The sequence below is a fragment of the Rhinichthys klamathensis genome, unplaced genomic scaffold (genome assembly GCF_029890125.1).
Source record: "Rhinichthys klamathensis goyatoka isolate OS25496 unplaced genomic scaffold, OSU_Roscu_1.1 h1tg000336l_1, whole genome shotgun sequence".
In the NCBI taxonomy this organism is placed as follows: domain Eukaryota; kingdom Metazoa; phylum Chordata; class Actinopteri; order Cypriniformes; family Leuciscidae; genus Rhinichthys; species Rhinichthys klamathensis.
Genome location: NW_026606850.1, coordinates 1256408 through 1280101, shown reverse-complemented (window position 1 = coordinate 1280101; position 23694 = coordinate 1256408). Strand labels below are relative to the sequence as shown.

The window sequence follows — 23694 nt, the reverse complement described above, 5'->3', positions numbered from 1 at the left end:
TAAGAAGTTATATTAGATTGAATGGAGGATTTTAACTGTGACGAGATGATTGACAGGGCAGCGACAGATCTGTCCGTTAAAGATGACGAAGTAGTATGTCCCAAAGATTGCCTACTCTTTTGCTACACACTCAAAAGTATGTACTTTTTCTTCACAAAAAGAGTACATACTTTTAGGGCGTAGTATAAGTAGGCGAATTGGGACGCAGCACCTGTCTCTCTCTTGAAACCAACACGGAAGAGAATTAAACTGCAATTCATCAACTGACCGCTGGAGGCAGGCTGCAGAAGTGAGTCAAATCTGCATCTCCCCCATGTTAAAATGCCCAACTTTACAGCAGAAAAAAACATGTTTACAGCCTGGAGCAAAAAGTGGTTTTGGTCTTTATAGCTTATTTTGCCCTTCATGACAACTGTGAGGGGGGTGAATTTTTTTACAACTCATCCGTTTAAATTATATTAAGCCTGCTTAATTAAGGGCGTGGCCACTTGAGTGACAGGTGGATTGCGGCCGTTTGTCTCTGTCTGTTAACGTCACTCTCAGCTAATTCCAGCAGCTGCTGTACTTGCCATCTCTGCCGTGTTTGTGCTTTTTTCGGGATTATTTCATACAATTTAATACACACATTATACCTTCGCCCACGCCGTTGGATTCCGTTGTTGTCGTCGAGTATGGAGCATAGACTGGTATGGAGAGAACAACCAGCGCTGTATTTCCAGTTGTTTTCCTCGCATGCACTACGTTAATGAATGTCTGACAATTTCCTTGCTAAAAAAGTCTATAGATAGAGAGACCACACTCGTTATGCGGTACTGTTGCTCTCACGGAACAGATGCTTATTTTACTTTTTAGTGTTAAATAAAAAGTACCGTCAGATGAAATCCTGCAGGTGTCAGTGCTTTCTCTCCGTCCATGCAGTAGATGCACACCCTTGAATGAGCGCGGATTTCTAGTGCATTTACTTGAACTTCTGAGGTAATATCTTTGGTGTAACCCATTTGAGAAAATGAGAGGCGGCCAAAAGCAGATTTTAAAATGGACTGAATAAAGCTCTTTACGGACTTGACGTGCGATGCCATGCTGACTGACATGTATGCGCATGAATCACTGTCACACGCAAGCTCAGAGCAATATTGTAAGTTACTGCATGATAATACATTTTTATAGCAGAATAATAATACATCACGATACACAGTCTCTTTTAGTTATGTCTTTTAACTATTATAATATTTCAAAGGGCAAAAACATGAACTTTCACTATTGGCTTTACTTCAAACAGCTATCACTTTAGCGCGAGGCCAGTAGCATATAGCATTAGCACCTCAGCTCCACCCACGGCCCGCCTCTTTGCCCATTCTGTTATCCGGTAGTGACGAGAGGTGACGCGCTGCCAAGATGGCGACGGCCGGCCCCGCCCACTTTAGGCTTCAAAAACGCTCTTCAGAAACCTACGGATGACGTCACGGACACTACGTCCATATTTTTTTTTTTTTTTTTTTTTTTTTTTTTTTTTTTTTTTTTTTTGAACAATTATTCATGTACAAACAGTAAGGCAATAGTAACAATTCTTTACATAATACAAACAAATAATTACAGCACAGGTGCATGAAATAAAATAAACTTCAAATAAATAAATAAAATAAAAATAAAGTAGGGGCTAAGGTTTTTTTGTTAAATCATACTCTTCTATGACAGATAAAAGACTAATTGCATTTTTCTTTTTTATCACTTTGAGGGCTTTTGTAAAAGAAACAAATTCACCATGAAATGCACAGAACATTGGTTTCACCTTAAGGTATTTTGATTTGTGTACAAAAAATTTCCCCAGCATAAGGATATTATTAACCAGGAAGTTATCTTTGTTATTATTCATTAAACGTCCATAAATAATGTCCTTTTCAGTGAGGTCTTCGAGGTGAGGTATCTTTGGGTAGAGCCAGTCGTAAATATCAGACCATAAGGCCTCCACAAACACACAGTGAAAAAACAGATGCTCCAATATCATCACAAAATAAACATTTATTTGAGTCAAAACCAAATCTATGTCGCAAATATTCACTCGATGGATATATGCCATTTAAAATTTTAAAATGTACTTCTTTAACTTTGGGGGGTAACGGGAATTTTAAATACCCAGTTCTAAGTCTGTGAATGCTTGTCCATATTTTTTTACAGTCTATGGTCTACACTGCCGGGAAGAAATAAGACGAGGAAGATGCAAGGCAAGATGAATGTAGAGCTGCTGGTCTCGTTGGTGTCGGAACATAAAGAACTATATGACAAACGCGACAGCGACTACAAAAATCTTGATAAAAGAGAATGTTATGGAGTGGTATTGCAGAGCAAATGGGCGCCATCTAATGTCAGGGAATGAATTTGCATGTTCACTCGGCTCATCGTCAGCGAAAATCGCTTGGGTGTGAACACAAAAAACGCGTTGAAAAACGCTGCCGAATAACGCGCGCCGATATTCGTCCCTGTGTGTATGAGCCCTTAAGTTCAAAGTGAAATTATACTGAAGTTGTTCTACATTTTTACAAAATGCCACCTGGTATTGATAGACCACACTTGTGACTGACCACAGCAAAAATAGATCTCTGTCTAAACCATCATCTTTTAAAATTATGTTTTTCTGAAAAATGGTACTTTCGCCTCTGCTCTCCCTACTTTTCTTCTGAAAAAAAAAGAATACTGCTAACATTAATTGTGAACATTGTTATACGGTGCTGAAGGAGAAAATTAAGTAATATGTTGTTCATGCTGTTATTTAGCACGTTTTGAAATGCACTATTCAAACTTAAATGATTGCAATTCAAGAATGCTTTGGAATATAGACCTAATTTTGGTCTTGTTTTAAAGAAAACAGAAAGCACTTTAAAAAAATGAAAGTATGAAAAAGTTAAGGAAGTTTAAATCTTACATTAAATCAAATATACTGTACTTAATATTTATTATTTTTTATAAAATATGTATTTTACAAAATATTTTTTACTATAAAATTACTATAAAATCAAAGCCATATATCTAACCAAGTTGTGTTCCAAATTTGAAGTTGATATCACAAAAATTGAAGTTCCCGTGAGATTTTGTTTAGGCATAATACCAAAAATAGCCACCGGGTGACTTACATTAATTTAATTGTATGCATTCTGCCATAACAAATTAATAAAATTCTGTCTAAATATCACTTCTGTCACAAAATATGGAACCTTGAGACTCAGACCTTTCTGACCTTTTTGTGTTTTGTCAAGATTAGAAAAGGTTTTGATCATAAATTATGAAACATGACGATGCCCAAAAGGGGAGGAGCCCATTAAAAGAATTTAGAGGATCGTTTCTATGGTAACACAACGTCCAATTTCAAAACGCTTCACAGGCTGAATTTTGAGTTCGTAAGCTTTCGAATGATATGTAATTTGTCAACATTAGATCAGGTGAAGTATGGGATATAATTGTTTTAAACATACAGTGGCAGTAACAGTTAACAGATTAATGACTTGGTCCTTTTTTATAGCCTATTGTGATGTATTATATTAAAATACTTATACTTGGTAATTCAGCATCTTATTTCAAATAATATGGACTCACTAATTTATATGTTTTATTTATCTGTGTGAGACAGTATAATGTGGATAATTTAACATCTTATTTCATTTAATCCATATTTATATGATTATTTATATGCAATGCTTTTTATTTCTGAAAAAACCTACTTTGTGACATTTCATCTGATCAGGAAGATTTAAGAGTCTGTGTCATTATCCAGATAGACGCATAGCGATCGACTCATTAAGTTTAACACATGTTAAAACTTACTTTTAAATATATAATGAATGAAGTTTTATTTTATAAACTTTATTTGTTATCAATGCTATTTCTTTAAACTCATTTTGTTTCATTCTCTCCCACAGACAATATGGATGATGCTGTGCCGGCTGAAAATCATATCCGCGGATCCTCTGTTCATAATTTCAGCGTTCTGTGAACATTATCCTGATATAATAAAAAGTAAACTTTCCCTGAAAACATTCCAGTCACACCAAGCAGATCGGGGCGTCATAAACACACATCATAAACACACCGAAACCAAGCACGGCCAAAAGGTCACACAAACCACCTGATAGTCATAAAACCCTCCCCATCCTCAAATCCTGTCATAAAACAGCTGTCATAACCATAAATCAAGGGGGCCATAAATCATTTTTGACATAAGCTAAAGTATATTCACTACTCATAAGGCCCTAGAACTATGATATTCTATTCTATACTTTTACGAATTCTATTGAGAAATCATGAGAAAAAGGTGAATAAAGACTGAGGGCCCTATCTTGCACTCGGCGCAAATGACTTTGTTCACTGACGCATGTATCATTCCTATTTTGCACCCGCGCAAAGCGGACTTTTCCCTCCACAGACACACGTCGGTTAACTAAGAAATACACTTGCGCTCCCCGGGGCGGTTCAGCGCAAAGAGGAGGCGTGTTCCGGCGCAAACTTTCCCTCATGCTATTTTGCTGTTCTATAAAACAAATGCGCCACTGACCAGAAAAAAACCTAGTCTAAAGTCAGTGGCGCGTTGTGCGTTGTTCATTATGCTATTTTAAAGGGATACTCCACTTTTTTTGGAAATAGGCTCATTTTACAACTCCCTCAGAGTTAAACTGTTGAGTTTTACCGTTTTTGAATCCATTCAGCCGATCTCCGGTTCTGACGGTACCACTTTTAGCATAGCTTAGCATACATCATTGAAGTGGACGAGACCATTAGCAGTTCTCAAACAAAAATGACCAAAGAGTTTCGATATTTTTCCTATTTAAAACTTGACTCTTCTGTAGTTACATCGTGCACTAAGACCGACGGAAAATGTAAAGTTGCGATTTTCTAGGCTGATATGGCTAGGAACTATACTCTCATTCCTGCGTAGTAATCAAGAAACTTTACTGCCGTACCATGAGTGCAGCAGGCGTAATGATATGACGCAGCGCCTGAAAATAGTTCCGTTGTGTTGACGGAAGGTGGCCTATTTTCAGGCGCTGCGTCATATCATTACGCCTGCTGCACTCATGGTACGGCAGTGAAGTTTCTTGATTATTACGCAGGAATGAGAGTATAGTTCCTAGCCATATCAGCCTAGAAAATCGCAACTTTACATTTTCCGTCGGTCTTAGTGCACGATGTAACTACAGAAGAGTCAAGTTTTAAATAGGAAAAATGTCGAAACTCTTTGGTGATTTTTGTTTGAGAACTGCTAATGGTCTCGTCCACTTCAATGATGTATGCTAAGCTATGCTAAAAGTGGTACCGTCAGAACCGGAGATCGGCTGAATGGATTCAAAAACGGTAAAACTGAACAGTTTAACTCTGGGGGAGTTGTAAAATGAGCCTATTTCCAAAAAAAGTGGAGTATCCCTTTAAGGGCGCATGCTTGACCATAATCAATGTAGCGTATGCACAACGCGCATACACTCTGATTATCTCATCTAAGCAGCAGTTTTCATTTTTGCAAATCATACATTATTACGATAGATAGATAGATAGATAGATAGATAGATAGATAGATAGATAGATAGATAGATAGATAGATAGATAGATAGATAGATAGATAGATAGATAGATAGATAGATAGATAGACAATTTATTATAAAAGCATACATGTAGCTTACACATTTACCCAAATTATCATACGCCTGTTTAACAGAAGTTAATTTGGATGGGTTTCTCCATCCCCAATGTCACTTCTCTGTGTTTTACGGCCCTGACGAGAACGTTGCTCTCCTCGGCTGTGAACCGCTCCTGGCGCGCGCCTGGCAAATCCGCCCTTATAATAGGAATCCGCTTTAGAACAAGCGCGCCTGCTCTTAAAGGGAATGTGAGATGACGCTCTGATTGGTTTATTTCACGTTACGCCCAAACCACACCTATGAATAATGAAGCTACTTCAGACCAACCCCTTTTAGATTTGCGCCAGGCGCAAGAGGCATTTATCCCGGCAGGAAAATAGCAACAGCGCCGGGATCCGCCCACAAAGTTACTTGCGCTTTGCGCTTTGACACTTGCGTTTCAGATCGTTAAAATAGGGCCCTGAGAGTCAATGTTCAGAAATGACTAATTATTAATATGTTTTGAACTATGTTGTATAGATGTGTTTTCCTGTGTTTGTTGTCAGACACATAAATTTGTTTGTTTTTAATTATTAAAAAATGCCATTATTTTATATGAAAAAGGTAATAATTTTATTTTATTGAGAACATATTTTAGTTTGTTTGATTAGATCAGATAACATTTTAATATGTCATATCATATGGTCATGTTACAATGTACCCCACCTATGGGGCATGTTGTCACATGTCACATCCATTCTTTCGGGTATCAAGAAAAGAGTATTCTGTATTAATAAAACAAAACCACATAATTGTAGCCTACTAGACATGAGTGAAATTAATGTGGGGGGGGGGGGGGATACTCTGAACCCTAGATTTACACAAACTGAGAAAGTCAAAAAGCGTTAGACTACTTTGTGCCCCGCTCTCCCCTATATATCCTTTACTGGGGATTTAGAGGGGTAATTATCTGGCGGGGTCCAAATTCGGCACTACACCGCTTCACACAGTTGAGGTGTCAGTGAAGGATCTCTCAGCTCCAGCAGATGGCGCTGTGATGTTCTCCATCTCTCGGTGTGTGTGTGTGTGAAGCGTGTGTGTGTGAACAGAGCTGAAGTCTGTCCGCTTTACACACGGCTTCAGTTCTGAGGCGTTTCTTGTGTTTACGCGGCTCTCTGACGCGCTCACGCGCCTGCCAAACAAACACAGGTGCGGAAATAACAGGGATTTCTGGGATTTTTGTGGGCTACCGGTGGAAAGTCGGGAACAAGGCGGCTCTGTGACAACACCAGCCAAGAGTGTGTGTGACGGGATAAATAGATGCAGTGAGCGAGCGATCGGTCACTTCTGAGGGTGTGACTGTTGGAAGGTTTTACCTGTTAACCGTTAAAGACAGCGCTATCAACATGACCTTTGAACTTTAGCGATCTGGAAATAAGCGATTAGTTACTCAATTATCCTGTCAGCACTAATATTGCTATACCACACGGTAACAATGATTTTTTCGTAGTTGTAAATAAAGATTATTGGAGTACGTTTTACAAGAAAATAGTATTGAAAACTTTCTGTGAACATTATTGACCCCAGGTCAAGGTCTATAAATCTCCTTAAAAGATCATTATTTGACATATAGCATGACATTTCTGATTCAAAAATCACTAAAATGATTTTTAGCTTAAAAAAGTTTGAAAAATAATGATTCAGATTTGTTCACTGATGCATTGAAGAAAACTATGTTTGTAGCATGATAAAAATATAATAGAAAGTGGTTACAGTCATAAAGTAAAATTTTATGAAAATGTACTTAAATGTTTTTAAACCATATAGAAGCACCACAAGCATAAAGATTAAGTGTCTAATAACATGATTTTCAAAATGTTTTCCTCTTCATCTTCTCAGATCTTTGTGTTTGGCATTGACCCCTGAAGGGAGTCGGGATATAATAATCATCAGACCCTCACAGGTCATGTAACTGTCTCTGCAGAAACTGTGTGTGTGTATTAGGGTGTTTCCGGCGCTGTCAGGTGTGTGAGTGTGTGTGTTTAGGGAGTCAACACAGCAGTTCCTGTTCTGGGTTAAAAATAACCTCAGAGACTAAAATGTTTCTCTCCCTCCCTCCCTCCCCCCTCTCTCTCTCCCCCCTCTCTCTCTCCCCCCTCTCTCTCTCCCCCCTCTCTCTCTCTCTCTCTCCCTCCCTCCCTCCCTCCCCCCTCTCTCTCTCCCCCCCCTCTCTCTCTCTCTCTCCCTCCCTCCCCTCTCTCTCGTTTACAAAATAAAATGCTCCGAACCAACATATAATTCTCAGGCAAATATCAGCCGTTAAGCGACTGAACACCAGTGGGCGGGGCCTATGGTGTGATGATGTATAAGTATAACTATTGGCCAATGTCTTGCTCTGGAGGCGTGCATTTGCAAATGTGGTTGCCCGTGTGACATCACAGATCCCACAGTATCAAAACGAGCTGTTTTTGGAGTTTGATTAAATAAATGCTTTGTTTGAAATGAGGAGGACGATTTGAGGATGTTTTAATGGTATAAAGACCTCTTATGTCAAAAGATCAAGACAAATTAGATTTTGCATGTCATGACCCCTTTAAGAAAGTTAATATATATATATATATATATATATATATATATACACTCACCTAAAGGATTATTAGGAACACCATACTAATACTGTGTTTGACCCCCTTTCGCCTTCAGAACTGCCTTAATTCTACGTGGCATTGATTCAACAAGGTGCTGAAAGCATTCTTTAGAAATGTTGGCCCATATTCATAGGATAGCATCTTGCAGTTGATGGAGATTTGTGGGATGCACATCCAGGGCACGAAGCTCCCGTTCCACCACATCCCAAAGATGCTCTATTGGGTTGAGATCTGGTGACTGTGGGGGTCATTTTAGTACAGTGAACTCATTGTCATATTCAAGAAACCAATTTGAAATGATTTGAGCTTTGTGACATGGTGCATTATCCTGCTGGAAGTAGCCAGCAGAGGATGGGTACATGGTGGCCATAAAGGGATGGACATGGTCAGAAACAATGCTCACGTAGGCCGTGGCATTTAAACGATGCCCAATTGGCACTAAGGGGCCTAAAAGAAAACATTCCCCACACCATTACACCACCACCACCAGCCTGCACAGTGGTAACAAGGCATGATGGATCCATGTTCTCATTCTGTTTATGCCAAATTCAGACTCTACCATCTGAATGTCTCAACAGAAATCGAGACTCATCAGACCAGGCAACATTTTTCCAGTCTTCAACTGTCCAATTTTGGTGAGCTCTTGCAAATTGTAGCCTCTTTTTCCTATTTGTAGTGTAGATGAGTGGTACCCGGTGGGGTCTTCTGCTGTTGTAGCCCATCCGCCTCAAGGTTGTGTGTGTCGTGGCTTCACAAATGCTTTGCTGCATACCTCGGTTGTAACGAGTGGTTACAATATATATATAAGACATATGTACAGATTTGCACATAAAGTACTGTATAAATATAAATATGTGGCACTTCACAATAAGGTTAATTAGTTAACATTAGTTAATATATTAACTAACATAAACTAACAATGAGCAATACATTTGTTACAGTATTAGTTCATCTTTGTTAATGTTAGTTAAAAATACAGCTAGTGTTCATTGTTTGTTCATGTTAGTTCACTAATGTTAATGTTAACAAATACAACCTTTATTTTAATAACATAGTAAATGTTGAAATTAATATTAACCAAGATTAATAAATGCTGTAGAAGTATTGTTCATTCTCCTGTTAACTAGTTAACAAATGAACCTTATTGTGAAGTGTTACCATCTTTACCCATTAAGTATCTATTGCATTAGTATCAATGACTTCAGATAGTAAAATAGTGTTTGGTCTAAGTTTATTTGATGTGTTAATGTGATGACTACCCGTAAAGAAACATTTCAGACTCTTTCTTTCCCGTTAATGACCTTCAAAAGTCTGAATGTCTTTCTTTCTGTCGCTCTGTGTTTGTACCTTTGCTCAGTCTTTCCCTCCGGTTCTTACACTCAACCTTTGCCCTCCATCTCTCTCTCTCTCTCTCTCTCTCTCTCTCTCTCTCTCTCTCTCTCTCTCTCTCTCTCTCTCTCTCTCTCTCTCTCTCTCTCTCTCTCTCTCTCTCTCTCTCTCTCTCTCACCGGCGTGTTTTTGAGCGTTGTCTGTTTGATCTGGTCCTCACATTCCTCCACCCACACCTTTTTCCACATCACTCCATCCATCTCTCTCTCTCCATGTGTTAGTCATGCTGAGCTTTTCCACTCCTGAGGAAATTACTCAAAACACCACCTGACCTGAAATATCTGGAATACACTCAAATCTCAACCTTATTGCGGTTTATTTCTATTCAAATGTCTATTTTAAATTCTAGTCCAAGTATCCAAACATCAGCAAGGAATATTGTCCTCATGACAACACAAGTAAAAGAAAAATATATTGTCTTATTTTTTTATTTTTTTACTATAGCAACTTATTTTAATGTTTATTGTCCTTTGTTATTGGTATACATTTTTTCTTGTAAAGACTTGTTTTGTGCATAATAATATTGTATGTAAACACAATCGCAATCAATAAAGTACTTTTAAATTCAAACTGAAAATTGATAGAACTCACAAAAACATAGAAAGATGAAGTGAACGTGAGGAGGCGAAGGAAATAATGTGATGAATCAGGCTTCGCTGTGACTTCTGTTTAATGCATCTGATCCATCTCTCCATCAGTCTTCTCATGCAGGAAATCTGCTCTATTAATGCTGCAAACATCACACAGCTGAGTATATTTATCTTGCCTTGCACAAAGCGCACAGCGGACAGAGCTGTGCGTGTGAAAGAGACTTTAAAGCATCCATAATATTTTTATTAAAACTTAAGTCAATAAACAGCAGACAGCAGCTCTTCTCTGGAATGGAGAAGTTTTTATGAATGACTGCATTCATCGCTGGCCACGCCCACAATCCGCCCGGGTGGCTAAGCCACGCCCATTTATAAACGTATCCGCACAGCCGCGTTCTGATTGGCCGAGAGGGCGGGACTGCGATGATATCACAGCACAGCCGTATAAAGACTCGCTGCAGTGTGAAAACAAGTGTTAGAAACTTCTGTGCTCGACTCACTGTATCATGCTGGAATAAACGCGCCTGGCTGGATTATTAACGCTCGTCTGTGAGAGTTGAGCTGTTTTATTTCGGTTACAGTTTCACTACACCGTCCGTGGACATTGAATGGTTTATTATGAAGATGAGGGATTTAATGTGTCTGTTAGTGTTTGGACTGATCATCTGCACGTCGGTAAGTCAAAAGAGTTTAATGTCAACAATGTGTTCTGCAACAGTTCATTTCATCAAAAACATTATAAAATGAAGCATATATAGATAGATAGATAGATATAGATAGATATGTGTGTGTGTATGTATATATATATATATATATATAAACACACACACAAACAATATATATATATATATATATATATATATATATATATATATATATATATATATATATATATATATATATGCTTGTTGTGTGTATATATGTATGTATGTGTGTGTGTCTGTGATAGTAAAATAAAATGTATGTTTTTTTTATAAAACTTAATCAATTTGCATGGTCAAATATCGATTATTCGCATCTAACATAAAAGTTTTGTCTACGTACACACAGCCACATATGTTTGCATATGTATTCTCACACACACACACACACACACATATCATATATATATACATGCATATAATTTACAGATATATTATATAAACAAAGACTTGTATGTTAGATGCGATTAATCGATTTGACAAAACAAATATATATATATATATATATATATATATAATATTTGTTTTATTATTATTATTATACCGGCATTTCAACAATATTGTGTGAATATTGTTAGTTATATATAGACAAACAATTCACACATTATTTTATATAAAAATATTAATATTCACACAATAATGCATAATAAGATTAATCATATGTATAATGTCATTTACTATCAATATATAGATTGATATCTATTTTTAGTTCCCTTGTCATTTTTTTAGCCCATTTCAGTGCAAAATAAAGGCAGTTTAAAAGTCCCACTGAAGACACAGTCTGTGATCCATCATAATTAGAAAACATTTGGACTTGGATTAGTCTAGTTGTGTGTGTTTGAGGCTGGAGCTGTTGGCCACGATACAGACTATATTCTCTTTAGGGAGTATGAAAGCAGCACGATGTTAAATGTCCAATTTATTTATAAAGCACATATTAATACAACAACAGTTGACCACAGTGCTGTACCTGAAACAAAGCAAAATGATCATAAAATCACATTCAAATTCTATATCATTACAACACAGTCACAGATAAAACCGGAAAATCAGCAGGATGGCACCCAGGAGCCGCTCAGAAGTTAATGAGACTGAGATCTGCACACCTGAGAGACTGGAGTCCTCCCCATGGCTCCTGTGGAGCAGAAATAGACCAGCACAGGCTCAAAATAACCCAAGCACAACAACCCAGCCTCACATCCCGCTCCATTAGCCCCGGCTCCAGAACCGGCCCCGACTTATGCTTTGATCTCAGATCCACACATGGGTCTCGAGTGACTCAAGAGCTCCTCTCCTCTGGTTTTAAGATGCCGGGCGTTCTCAGAGGACTCGGCTGGGTATTTCACAGAGCCATCGGGATGCCGGGGAAACAGGTGCAGCGCTTTAGGAAGTGATCCAATGGAAATTGGCTTCAATGGAAAAACCCTTCGGAATGACGTGGATCCCGGACAGGGAAACACTCCTTTGAACCCGACTCACCTTGACTTTACGAGAGCCGATCGAATTTCTAGCAGCCGGCCATATCACAATATATGCTAATGCAAAAGAATTATACATTTAAATTCACTTTCATTAGTATATTTAAATGTATAAAATTACTTTAAATTTGCTAATGAAAATGTATTTAAAATTATATATTGCTGTTTTTATGTTAATACAAATGAATACTACATTTAAATACATTTTTATTATATTTCAATATATAAAATCATTCATTTTAAGTATGCAAATGAAAATTAAGTTAAATGTAAAAAATTATATTATATATTTAAAAAAATGTTTATATCTAAAGAAAATGTATTTAAATTAATAAGGTATATGTTTTTTTGCAAACTTAAATCAATTTGCATTATCATATATTGTGACACTATACAGTTATTCATTTTTTCTAAACAAAATTTAAATTAGTGCTGTCAAACCGATTAATCGCGTTTAATCGCATCTAATATAAGGGTAATGTATATACAAATAAAAATGTGTGTATGTTTATATATATATATATATATATATAAAACACATACTATAACAAACGTTTATGTTAGATGCATTTAATCACGATTAATTGATTTGACTAATTTAAATACATTTTCTTTAGCGTTAGTATCAATAATAATAATAACAATAATAATGCAAATAAATTATGCATTTAAATTAGTGCTCTCAAATCGATTAATCACGATTAATCGCATCTAACATAAGGGTATACACACACACACATATATATATATTTACAAACTTTTATGTTAGATGCGATTAATCGATTGGACAGCACTAATTTAAATAAATTTTCATTAGCGCTAGCATCATAAATACATTTTATATATGTAAATATATTTTACATGACAGCATTTGCTTTTGCAAATTAATTTAAATTAATTAAAATTTATAAAAATTTGCATTATCATACATTGTGACATACGCTAATGGAGATTTATAAGGAATCAAACGTTTTCTACATTTAAATGAACAGGCATCTTAACTTTACGAGAGGCGATTTCGATTTCACAGCTGTCAGCCATCCTGATGCATTTAATTCAGATTTTTTTTTACAAAAGTAATAAGAACCGATCATTAGATGTATGCAGAAGTTTTATGTGGCAATTCATTTTCACCGAACCAGATTAACCACAATTATATTCATGTATTTTTTTTACTAAAGTAAAGTAATAAGAACCGATAATTAGATGTACGCATAAGTTTCATGTAGTTGCATCATTCAGTTGCACCGAGCTCAATCTGAACCCCCTGTGTGTGTGTGTGTGCAGGTTTGTGCGAGGTGTCCTAAGGTGTGCCGGTGTCCGGGTGAGCGTGCCGCGTGCCCGCCGGGTGTGAGCGCGGTGCCCGACGGCTGCGGCTGCTGTACGGTCTGTGCCGCTCAGCTGAACGACGACTGCCACGACCACAGACCCTGCGACCATCACAAGGGCTTGCACTGTAACTATGGCAACGATGTGGCCAGTATCCACGGAATCTGCCGGGGTCAGTCAACAAAACAACACACACAAATATTTGATTTCTGGGGATTTCTTTAAAAATCATACATTTTATTCTTGTAAAAAATCACGATATATGCTAATATAAACTTACAATATATGCTAATACAAACTTTCAATTTTATACATTTAAATACATTTTATTTTAATATCTATCTACACATATATCACAATATAATGCTACTACCAATTAATGTAAATTCCTATAATGTATAATTTTTATAGACTAATATTTACTTAATGAAAATTTATTTTAATTAAAACACTCTATTCTAATTTTATGTTCATAAAATGTATTATTCCTGATATATATTTATTGAAAATGTGTACATTTATTCAAAGATTTGAATGCATTCACGTAATGTCCAAACTTGTCAATAACTATCATGAATAATTGATTTAAAGACTAATTTTTGAATAATTTAATTGTAATTGGTTTTATCTTTATTAAGACATGCACATTCATTTCCGCACATACAGAGCATATTTTGTGCACTGGGTAGTTGCTATATTAAGGTAGGTATTTGAGTTGGACTAAAGGGGGGTTTGAGGGGGCGTCTCAGCACACCCAAAGACTATCTGACGCTCGACGACATTGTAAACAAGTCAAAATTCCACTCGGCCCTAAACATAGAGCCTCTCTCATAAAAGCAAAGGATAGAGTGTCCATCTCTGTTTAACCCCGAACTGGCACTCAGTGCAGGTCATCTGCTTTCTGGACAATAACTCATCATTCAAGCTTGAACCCTAGGAGCTCAAAACAAATGCCAGTTGATCTAAAGGATATTTAGATATTTTTACTGGAAAACAACACACACTAAACTCCAGCTAACACACATATGCCCTAAGAATGTTTTGCTTATGTTCCCATTAAGTTATGTAAAAAAACAACAACAAAGTTATTTCTGAATGTTCTCTGAATGTTCAAAATGTACAGGATTTTTAATGTTTCTTGGTTATTCAAACTTTAGGGCAACATTCCATTTTATAATTCTTCCATCCCCAATTGGTAGATATTTTTTCTTGTTTAAAGCAAAAACTAAATTTAGAATTTATTTTCAGAATACGAGACTTAGGACCAGATTTACTAACAGCGCAAACCCTCTTTAGCCGTTTAATAAACTCCTGACACGCAGTGAAAAAAGAGCGTTGAAAAGGTGTGGACACGATTCTTTTTTAGCTGACCTTATTGCATTTGAATTTGTAGGAGTTTCCCTTTCAGATGCAAAATTTATGGGAGGAGAGTATTTAAATCATACCTGTCAACACTCCCGTTTTTCCGAGTTTCTACCGTTTTTTTAGCCCTATCTCTCGGAACCCTCCCGGTTTGTTATTTCTCCCGGGAAACTCCCGTAATTTGCATGGCCCAAACTCCTTTATGAATAATCGGACCAATATGTTTGTCTAATGTTGACCAATTGCCAGATCTTGTATTAAATGTATTATATTCACACAATCCACACACCATATACAATTTCAACCCGTTTGTCATCTCAACCTGGCAACCTATAACCCAGTTGCGCAGTCGCGGAAAGCTTAACCCGTAAGCAAGCACTTTATAATGGTAGGACTTTATAATAAGGTGTCATTTGTTAACATTAGTTACATTAGAACTAACAATACTTCTTGTTCTGGAGAGATTGGATGTAATTGTAACTTTCAGTTCCCTACTTTCCTTTCCCGTCTCTCAGCTAAACTGGAAGGTCGCTCTTGTGAATATAACGGCCGGATGTATCAGAACGGAGAGAACTTCCACGCGGGCTGCAAACACCAGTGCACCTGTATCGACGGGGCGGTGGGCTGCGTGCCCCTGTGTCCCACAGATATCCCCCTGGCGTCGCCGTCCTGTCCCGCACCTCGGCTGGTCAAAATCCCGGGCCAGTGCTGCCTCAGTGTGGACTGTCACGGCGAGTCCTCGGTCCTGCCGCCCGTGTTCAGACGCCCACGGCCGCCCCCATACCTGTTCCCGGACCTGCACGCCTTCAAGAAGCCCCGGCCCAAGCCGTACCCCTACAAGCCCAAAGACTCCCTGAGCAATGAGCTCACAGAGGTGGAGCACAAGTGGGACAAACCACGCAGTCGAAAACACCTGCCAGGTGAGGGCGCTGTTCTGTTCTGTGTCCCCAAGTTTTGTAACAAGCACTAGTTTCCTTGGTCAACAAGTGTCATTTGCATGTCAAAATCATGCTAGACTTACACCAGACCAGTAGCCTGGGAAAACCCAGACAACTTCCGGCAAATTTAGATTTGCTCTGAAAGTTAGTCTGGCAAAGAGCTCATTCAAGCTCATTTCCAATCCGCCGAAATTGCGGCACCAATCAGAAACGTTGGGGCGGGCTTTACGCGATGACGACAGCGCTGGGATTTTGAAGCAGATTTTGTAGCCTACATTACAAAGATGGATGCCGCCGTCGAACATCACTCGTTCGAATCAGCTATCGCGTCTGTTTTAAGCGATTTGAACGTTTCCTTTTTGTTAAAAACCGAGCAAAGAACAACACTCGGAGATGTTTCTCCACCGCTCTGCATACGCTATCTCCTTCATCGCTCTGATTGGGTTTAGGTCTATCCGCGACGTCCGTTGGTGACGCCCCTCTGGAAATTATTTGTCTATGACGCTTTGCCAGACCATAATAACTCCGTTATAACTGAGAATGGTCTGGTTTTAACCAGGCTACCAGACCAGCATAAAACAGTGTGGACCAGCATGCAAATGCATGCATATTTAAGAGGCCGATCTGTTAAGACGAGACATTACAGGCAAAACCATTGTTTGTTTTCATGCACTGGTCAGTTTTGATATTTGGTTTCCATAACTTATTTCAGACTAGTGAAAAGAAAACACATTTAAGTGTTTATTTTCACCGCTTTATCTATTTGTCTGTAGATTTCAATTACAGTACATATCTTATCTAAAGTTTGTGAGTTTTTCCCAGCACTTCAGCTGCACTTACACACACCAAACTTTACAGTTTTATTCCTGTCTATATTCTGAAGGTTTTTACTGAGGGGTTTCTTCATATATCATTCATCTGATTTTATACAACATTTTATTCCTAAAACATGATGAAAATGTATTTTCTTCTGTCCATTGACAGTATTTTCTGATTTATGGAGTGATAAAAAGAGATATCCAAAATCCCTTCTGTAAAAACCTTTAACACTAATAAGTTAACAAAATAAAACAAGAACTTTGAATCTGGCTTTATCCAGTGTTCAGATTAATCTCCTGGATTTTTTTGCGAATGAATGCAAAATTAATTAGAAAATGCCTCATGTACATATTTAAACATTTCAGAAAAATTGTTAAACAAAAACAATTTTCTTAATGAACTGTGATTAATCACGTATGGTGATAACTATTGGTTAAAATGTTTACCCTATTCACCTGTGGCTTCTTGCCTTAATTTCTTTTAACTTGACATGGTGCCTAATGGCTCAGGGTGTTATTCTAGTATCATTGAGGTACTATAATAGTTGTTTTAAATATTTATTTTTGCATTTTCCATTTTAATTTTATTTAATGTTTTAGTAATTTTATTTTATTTAGTTATTGTTTGTTAACTGTCTATAGTTTTTCATATTTTTATTTCAGTTTTTGTTTTATTTTATTATTATTGGTGTTATTTTAATACATCAATTTAATCTAAATGAAAAATGCTGTAAGTTTTTTTTACATTATATATATTTTATTTATTTTAATATAATAACCCTGGCTCAGGATGTAAGATGTATTGCTGTCGTCATAGACGTCTGCTTAGCATATGTTTACATAAACCAACAATTAAAAGTATTGCAGCAGAGTGCAAGAATGTGTTCTGTGTGGGTTTCGGTTCAATTAACAATCAGTCCCAATGTGAGCTGTGGCGGTTTCTTCTGCATGCACTTCTGTGTGAGTGTTTGTGTTTAGCAGCCCGCCGCTTCTTTCCCAGTAGATCCTTGTGAACCAGTCCCACACATGCTCCCTAATCACTTTCTCTGTGCGTCAGTGTTCCCTGTTGGGTGAATGGTGCCTGTGTACTAACTTACCCACTCTCTCTCTCTCTCCCTAGCGTGGAAGCAAGCGGGACGGCAATGTGTCGCTCAGACGACAAGCTGGACACCTTGTTCCCGCAGCTGCGGGATGGGCGTCTCGTCTCGGGTCACCAATGAGAACGCTCAGTGCAAACTGCTGAAGGAAACCAGACTCTGCAACATTCGTCCCTGTAGTTCTGTGGCTGTGCCTATAAAGGTAAAGATCTCAGAAAGTGTCTGCACATTTACCACACCATGATCCCGCTAAACAGACCAGTATATCTTTGCATAAAGAGCTTAAGAAATCTTCATTGCTTCACAAAGCACTGAGACCAATCAGCTTCTGAACAACATTTACACTGCAAACAAAGTATGTTGTCTTGTTTTTCAGTACAAATATCTCAAAGTTCTTAAATTAAGATACAATTACCTGAGACGCAAAATTATGTCGTTTTCTAAAAAAAGAACTTAAAGTTAGGTGACTTCAAACTTAAAACTAGTCTAGTTTTCAGTTTTCTAGTTTTAAGCATGAACTTACTTAATATTTAAAAAAACATTTTTCAAAAAACAAGACATAATATTTTAAAGCTGCAGGCCGTAACTTTGCAGTCCATTTAAAAATTATCCAAAATAAAACTGAGCAATTACATAACCAGCCAGTGTTCAAAACTATCTGCTTGCCTTAGCTCGCTTGTAATAATGTTTTTAATTCCAGTGGTACTGGTGGATTTCCGCGGGAAATTCGAGCATGTCTTTGCGTCATTACGCCACATCTGTACTCATAAAGAAGGAGTCTCGGCTAGTATAAGCTATATTGCGTGTAAGAATGTTGGAGGTGGAGATTTATAGCCTTTTCTCACAGGAATTTAAAATTAAACTTATCAATTTGATGGCGGATCCAGAAAGGTTCAAACGACAATCACCAGTGACAACTAGAGATTCACCCGTTGTAAAATGCAAAAGACTTCGGACTTTGGAGTGGCTACAGAAAAAAAGAGACTGCATCCGGACCCATGCGAAAACAAGGACAAATATCGGAAAGGGCATTACATGTGGTCACGCAATGCTGATGTTAACATTAACAATTTGAGAACAAAGTATAATTTGCACGGTTCGATGTGATATGATAAGCGAAGCGATCGTTATATTTAATCAGCCCGATTTAATGCAATTCTTTTATACTTACTTGTTCAGATGACATTTTCCGGTGAAAATCTTATATATAAGTTTATTAAATAGGATAAACCCCTTGAGATGAACCATCACGTTTTCGAGGGGGTCCTAATTTACAATACAACACAGAACAAGGGACAAATCAAACACATTTACAATGAAATAATGTTGGTCATGCTTCCAAAAGTATAATCTGTGATTGCGAATGCCAGTATCCACACCGACTGACAGCCGCACATTCTCCTCAAAACATCGGATTCATCCGCGCTGTGCCGTGCCGAATCACAACCCACGTAAAGTTGATAATTCTGTGAATAACTGCAATTGCAGATTTCGAACAGAGATGGCGACAAAGAGGAAAAACTACGGACTGCAGCTTTAAGTATTTTTGCTTCTCAAGTAAATGTATCTTGGTGTAAGAATGTTCAGATATTTGTACTGAAACCCAAGAGAAAAATACTGAGAAAGTAATTTATTTTTTGCAGTGTATCTTGGTTCACCACCTACAGCAACACAAAACATGTACTAACCAACTAAAAACATTAATTAAATTAAATCCATAAATCTAAACCATGCAATCATTATTTGGCCTTTGGCTCTTTCTTGTGGGAGAAGACCAAAACCAAAATCATAAACATCAGCTTAAAGTAGAAAAGGACGCCCAATAGTTGTTTACCGTCTTGAATCTAGTTGCCCCTGCAATTCTTCTTTTTCTAGTTATAGTATTCGTAACTATAGCACAGTCTCGCAATGGAAATGCTGCTCTTGCAACGTTTCACAGTGTGTAAGCAAAATGCTTCTCCACGATTATTTTGGAGGATTTTTTAAAAGCCTTACTTGTCTTTGAAAATGATTAGGAATCCGGTATTAGAAGGAACCAAAATACAACAGTTGTACAATAGTAATAATTAGCAGTACTTTAGCCCTAAAGTAAATAAACTGACTAGAGAAGCAACAAGTACAAGAAACAAGCTTCTATAGAGATTATATGTATTTTGTCATATGTTTGCAAATGAAGCACCACAATCACACACTGAACTGAGGCGCTTAAGTGTGTCCCATTGAGTCTTAAAACACTTGCCATCTTCACGGCCACATTGGCCGAACTCTGCATGCAAATGGAGAAGTGGTCAAGTGCGAAGACCACAAGTGTGGGTATTGGGACAGGCCCTTGGTGTTAAAAAAAACATAGTTCAAACTGATGTTTCCTCACGAAACCCATTGAAGTCATCACAGCACACTTGCTTTCCAGTGCAGATGTGAGTGTAACCTGCCTTGTGTTTGTCCAACAGAAGGGGAGGAAGTGTTCCCGTACCCAGAAGTCTCCCGAGCCTCTGCGTCTACGCTACGCCGGCTGCCGCAGCACGCGCCTCTATCGGCCCAACTACTGCGGGATGTGTCTGGACGGGCGATGCTGCTCCCCTCGCCGCACCCGAACGGCCCCCGTGCTCTTCGCCTGTCCCGACGGCGAGCGCTTCGAGAGGGCCGTCATGTTCGTGCAGTCCTGCAAGTGCAACGACGAATGCGGGCACCTGAACGACGCTGCGCTCCCGCCCCAGCGCTGGCTCTACGGGGACATGCACAAGTTCGTCGATTAACGGCTCGTTCCTCTGAAGACCTGCCCCTTTGTCCTTCCCCATCCAATAGAGTAGCGTTTCGAAGTGTAGACGCCAGGCCGAGGCCTCATTATAACGCAAATCCACGTGGAAAAAAAAGGTCCGATCCCTTGTACTAAGAGCCTTAGAGTAGATGCGCTTTCCCTGAGGATCCGGGACGGGACGTGTCCCTTGTCGTGAATATATACAAATACAAATGGATTTTCTGGTCCTCACCATGAACAGTGATGCATTATGGAGCACCTGCACAATCTAAATGAGACTTTAAGCAGGTTTGGAGAATTAAAAAAACCAAGATTAGACACTTAAACATGGTGGGACAGACTCTCAGCTTCACAAGGCCTGGTCTTTACTTCTTTTTGTAGTGATTGCTTTGCCTTGACGTTCAAAGAACCGCCGGCAAATACAAGGGAAACTCAACGGGAAGTCGTTTTAAGCTTTGGCTTGGCTGCTTGTGGACTCGACGCTGAGCCATTTTGTGAGCGCATGACTCCATCAACTCTCCGAGGGATACATGCCAAGCGCCGCAGCTCCCTGGCGTCAAAACGTCGGCTCCTCTGCTCCCAGCTAATTACAATCCTCTTCTATGGGGGCAGAAAGAAACCCAGTAACCCTCTGGTTTGCAATAAAAATATGTTTAAAACACCAGCATCTGATGTAAACATGTAATTTGAAAGTAATGGGTGGGACGGTTCTCTCAAACGCTGCTCTAGTCTGGTCTTTAATCTACCACGTGATGGCAGAGCCTCGTGCAAACGGCACTGTTGTCGGTGTGTTTTATGAAGCAGCGGTCTCTATTTTTGCCTGGCATTGGTGCATGAACTGACGGAGGTGACGTCGTGCCATCTGCCCTGAAGAACAAGGGTTTGAACAGGCTTTGAGACACAAATAACCAAACCTCTGAGGAAAAGCCATGTTGTCATATAATGATTGTGATCTTTTTTGCTAAGATATGTTTCCCAATCATAAACGTGTACCTCAATTAAGTAAAAAAAAAATAATAATTTACATTTTTACATGTCAGATACCATGTTCGTTTCAGCAGCATGAGAAGTGGAGGAAGCTGCTGACTGAATGAACTGCATAAAATTGGTGACAACAATATAGCTACCACATGTAAAGTGATGAAATTGAACCGGCTTTCTGTTGAACTATATTAATTGCTTCCTCGAATCTGCAACTGCACAACTAATTTGCACAACTTTTTACGGTGCGTAACATTTACCGTTCAGCGAATTTTCGCGGGCAAAATCCAATCAGGAATCTACGCGTTCGTGAATGGTAAAATATTTCCTCGCAGATTTTGCATAAGGTAAAGTTAATCACGTGTTAGCGCCCCTTGTTTTATACAGTGTATGGTTAACCCACAGAAATATTGTTGAACATGGTTCAAATGTATGGAAGCATATGGGTAGCAATATTCAATTTGAAATGTAATATGCAAAATGACAATGCAATATGTAAAATGGCATTGCATTCTGTATTTAAATTTACATTTTACATTACCATTCTAGCAACGTTTGGTGCAAAATGAAAAGGCAAATGTAAATTATGTTATTTCATTTTCAATTTCATACACTAGTTTTAATATGCATATTGAAACGCTTTATAAGTTGCAAAATTAAAATGAAAATGCATTACAGAAATGATTAGATATGTGTAGCATGTTCAAGCAAAAACTGTGGCAAAATGATCATTCAAATGTTATTTTTCTTAATTGCATTTACACTCACAGTCAAGACACTTGCAATTGCATTTTCATGAAATGTCCCGCAATGAATGTAGCAAAATTCAATGTGCACATTGAAAATGCATTCCGAGCCGATCACGCCCCCTCGTGCCCTGTCAATCACTGCATCAAGGCGGGGCTTAAGTTGTGTTGTTTCTCTCTATGGAACCAGGCACTTGGAAGCATGACGCCTCCAGAAGTGGTGGGACACGGGGTAAGTTCATGGGTAAGTTGGCAGAAAGAGAAGAGACAAGGGGTCGGTAGTGTGACCGCAGCCGCAGGTAAAGCCGGGTGTCACCCCTTTTTTTTTTTTTTTTTTTGGCTAAAACGAGCACTTTTCGTACATACAGACCCCCTTGTCTCTTCTCTTTCTGCCAACTTACCCCGTGTCCCACCACTTCGATCCGGAGGCGTCATGCTTAAGCTGGACGATGGTCTGGTCTTTCTGAAGGGCAGCATGTGCACTCTCGGAGTTCCATAGAGAGAAACAACACAACTTAAGCCCCTCCTTGATGCAGTGATTGACAGGGCACGAGGGGGCGTGATCGGCTCGGAATGCATTTTCAATGTGCACATTGAATTTTGCTACATTCATTGCGGGACATTTCATGAAAATGCGATCGCAAGTGTCTTGACTGTGAGTGTAAATGCAATTAAGAAAAATAACATTTGAATGATCATTTTGCCACAGTTTTTGCTTGAACATGCTACACATATCTAATCATTTCTGTAATGCATTTTCATTTTAATTTTGCAACTTATAAAGCGTTTCAATATGCATATTAAAACTAGTGTATGAAATTGAAAATGAAATTACATAATGCAAATTACATTTACATTTGCCTTTTCATTTTGCACCAAACGTTGCTAGAATGGTAATGTAAAATGTAAATTTAAATACAGAATGCAATGCCATTTTACATATTGCATTGTCATTTTGCATATTACATTTCAAATTGAATATTGCTACCCATATGCTTCCATACTATTTTGCATATTACATTTCAAATTGAATATTGCTACCCATATGCTTCCATACTAATGACGGAGGTGCAACCATCTGGATAATTTCTGCAATGCATCGTATTTAAGCAGCGATTGTTTTTTTTTAAATGTTTTATCGTCAAGCAGGAGAAAGTTGTAAGACGATTACAAACCAAGCATCATTGCAATCGATCTGATTTTAGCTGATGTTTGTATGCTTTTATTAAAACGTATTTTTGTACAACAACAAAAAAGTC

General features: G+C 38.2%; 1 protein-coding gene across 2 annotated transcripts; it reads left to right on the top strand.

Moving 5' to 3' along the window:
• The first annotated feature begins 10662 nt into the window (after positions 1 to 10662).
• Positions 10663 to 21372, top strand: si:ch211-106h11.3 (CCN family member 1). 2 transcript variants are annotated; one of them, XM_056272400.1, is made up of 5 exons: positions 10663 to 10902; positions 13694 to 13907; positions 15613 to 16017; positions 17974 to 18152; positions 20404 to 21372. In XM_056272400.1, exons 1-5 carry the CDS (start codon positions 10846 to 10848, stop codon positions 20704 to 20706), a joined length of 1158 nt encoding a protein of 385 aa, XP_056128375.1. In that variant the 5' UTR covers positions 10663 to 10845; the 3' UTR covers positions 20707 to 21372. The 2 variants fall into 2 exon arrangements, with proteins under 2 accessions (XP_056128375.1, XP_056128373.1); XM_056272398.1 differs by having other exon boundaries at positions 10672 to 10902; positions 20401 to 21372.
• The last annotated feature ends 2322 nt before the right edge of the window (positions 21373 to 23694 follow it).